Source organism: Geospiza fortis, unplaced genomic scaffold, assembly GCF_000277835.1.
Source record: "Geospiza fortis unplaced genomic scaffold, GeoFor_1.0 scaffold601, whole genome shotgun sequence".
Lineage (NCBI taxonomy): Eukaryota > Metazoa > Chordata > Aves > Passeriformes > Thraupidae > Geospiza > Geospiza fortis.
The window spans coordinates 531,481-534,348 of record NW_005054566.1 but is presented as its reverse complement, the minus strand read 5'-3'; the positions used below and the strand labels follow the sequence as shown (position 1 = coordinate 534,348).

The following is a 2,868-nucleotide window of genomic DNA, read 5'->3' as shown; positions in this document are numbered from 1 at the left end:
GCCTCTCCAAGGGGATTCCACACCTCAGCAAGCCTGAATGACATCTTCCTGTTTATTTTGTTTTCTAGTCACTTCTAGTTTTAAACTTTTTAAGTGAATTGTTTTTATACTTGAGTGCTTTGTGAAACCTGCCATAGCCTTTTTGATCAAGGAGGAGGGTTTGGATGCAGTTGGGTCTGGAAGTGCCCTACCAGGGCCAAACTGCAGGGGAACCAGGCTCTGGTGGGACTGCTCTGTGTGGATCCACCTCTGCCTTCTCTGGTGGCATATGGGAGCCTTCCTTGGTTACCACTCAGGCTAAGTTTAGCCATAGCCACTGACCTTTGGGGATGGTGGGTGTGCTGTGACACCCAACTGCCCTTTTTCAGCAGAAATAGGGGTGTCCTGTTCAGCTCGTGCATGGGGACTTACTTCCCATCGGTATATCTGCACTTAATATCCTTGGTGTGCAGCTCTAGCTCTAGGTGGCCTGGTGCTTCTTGGGATTTTGCAGTGCTGGGGTTGCACTCCAGCAACCCAGATGCTTTGGGAGCTCTGCCTGTGCAGATGAGTCCTGGCTGCTGTCACAGACACTGCCTGCCCTTTCCAGCTTAGGTCAGGATGTCACATCTTAAATTTGTCACTTAAAAATGTGTGCTGACTGCTGACTGGGCTCTTAAAGGCCAGCTGCAATCTGAGCGTGTGCTTTGGAGTGGCCCACTGTGCTGGTGATCCTGGGGTGCTCTCACCTCGTGGATCAACTTTCCTCATGGTGGTGGGGGCACTGGTGCTATGCCAGCCTTGCAAACAGAGCTTGAGCCGTGCAGTTGTGTGCCAGGAGCAGAGATTCTGCTTTCAGCTGAAGCAATGCTTTGTCCTTTGCAGATCTTTGATCCCCAACTGAATCATCGCCGACTTGATTCAAGATGCCACCGGCCATTGGAGGCCCTGCAGGATACACTCCTCCTGAAGGAGGATGGGGATGGGCTGTGGTTGTCGGAGCCTTCATTTCCATTGGTTTTTCCTATGCCTTCCCCAAATCTATCACAGTGTTCTTCAAAGAGATTGAGGTCATCTTCAATGCCTCCAGCAGCAAAGTGTCCTGGATCTCCTCCATCATGCTGGCTGTTATGTATGCAGGAGGTAAGTGGGGTGGAGGCAGTGGTACTTGTGCTCGTGCATCACAGCACAAGATGCTACTCTCCTGCTGGGACTGGTGATTCCCACCTGGCTGTGGTGACAACAACCAAAATTTTGCTAACACTTTGAATTCTCTCCTTATCTGAGAACAAAACCTCCCGTAATGAGTTTTCTTAAAGGAGGCTGCTCAGAAAGTTCCATTTAATGCCCAGAACGCAAAAACCGGGTTAATCTGTCCTCTGCAAAGCTGTAAAATCTTTCCGGGGAATTATGACTTGTGTAATTCTGCCCTTGTCCTTCTTACAGTGAGTTGCAGATGCTGTGTCTACTCCCAGCATCCTCCTGAAGGCCCGGGAGCTGCTCTGTTACATGTGGCAATGTGGCAACTCTGCTCTTAGGGGCACTTTCAGACAAGATTGAATTTTTTTTTTTTCCCCAATTCAGGGAATAGTGGGTGTATGTAGGCATCTGTCCTCAGTTTCTTGTCAGCTCAGTTGTGCTTGGAGTGCACTGAAGCCTCATGCCACATGTTACTGCTTGCTGGTGCCAAGCAGTGCTGTAGGCAGCTTGTGCTGTTTGAGAATGGTGTGTGCACTGGAAGTACAGAGACATGAGCAGAATAAGGCAAGCCCACCTAAACTAAAACAGCTCCACTCCCTCCCCTGTCCTTCAGAAGCTGCCTTTTGAAAGCTTTTAACTCTCAAGCTGGGTACTTTATGCATGTTTTTAGTGGGTGAACAGCATGCAGAGTGTTCCTGGTCTCCAGACCCTGGGGTCTTGTATGTGCCTGCAAACACAGTCTTGTGCTGGGCTGAAAGAAACACTGTGAGCCTGCTGTTGTGGCCACTTCAGAGGCAAATGGGAGCTTGTCCCTGCTGCCAGTCCCCAGCTGGCAGGTTGCCTGCAGCCTTGTTGGATTTGTGCATCCAAAGGAGCTGACGTCAGCTCCCGGCTGAGCACGAGGCTTTTCCTTTGCAGGGAACAGGCTCTGCTTTGTCCTCGCTCAGCTAGCGAAGCGACCAGCACATTTCCCTGCTCCAATGTTGTAACAAGCTTGTAAACCATGTAACTGCCTTAATGAGACCCAATCTGGGCCATTCCTCCTCTCCCAATAGCTCAGAGCTGGTTCTTCTGGGGGCACTGTCTGGAGCTGCCTGGCAGCAGGCGTAAGAACTCCCTCCTCCAGTACAGGAGTAGTGGTTGTCCCCATGTCCCCCTCCCTCCGTGGTGATTCTGTCCCTCCTCCTTTCACTGAGCTGTAGCCATTAAATCCCAGCAGCTGCTGGTCTTGGTCTGCTTGGCCATATGCTGATGGCAGGGATGCTGAAAGTACCCCAGATCTACCTGGGTGCATTTTTTCCCCAGAAGGTGATCAGGTACTGAACAGGCTTCCCAGAACAGTGGCCACAGCCCCAAGGCTGCAAGAGCTCAAGGAGCATTTTGGACAATACTCTCAAGCAGAAAGTGGGATTGTTGGGGTTGTCCTTTGAAGAGCCAGGAGCTGGACTCGATTCTTGAGGATCACTTCCATCTCAGAACTTTTTATTCATCCCCCAGCTGCTGAAGCACAGGAATTGTTGCTGCCCCATTCATTCCTGCCTGAAACCAGACCCTTTACAGAGTCTGAATTGCACTGGAGCAGTCCCAGTGTGCATCCCATTTTCCCTGTCTCCTAGGACACCTGCCTGCTTGGAGGCTGAAAAAGTAGTTCATCCTCTGGAGTAGTAGGATCTCACAGAGCTGGGGCAG

General features: G+C 50.8%; 1 protein-coding gene across 1 annotated transcript in view; it reads left to right on the top strand.

Moving 5' to 3' along the window:
- The first annotated feature begins 842 nt into the window (after positions 1-842).
- SLC16A1 (solute carrier family 16 member 1) overlaps positions 843-2,868 on the top strand; it is a 6,112-nt gene continuing 4,086 nt past the window's right edge. Inside the window, 1 exon segment of the mRNA XM_005429675.3 lies at positions 843-1,122. Coding sequence (XP_005429732.1) covers positions 906-1,122 — 217 coding nt within the window. The 5' untranslated portion in view covers positions 843-905.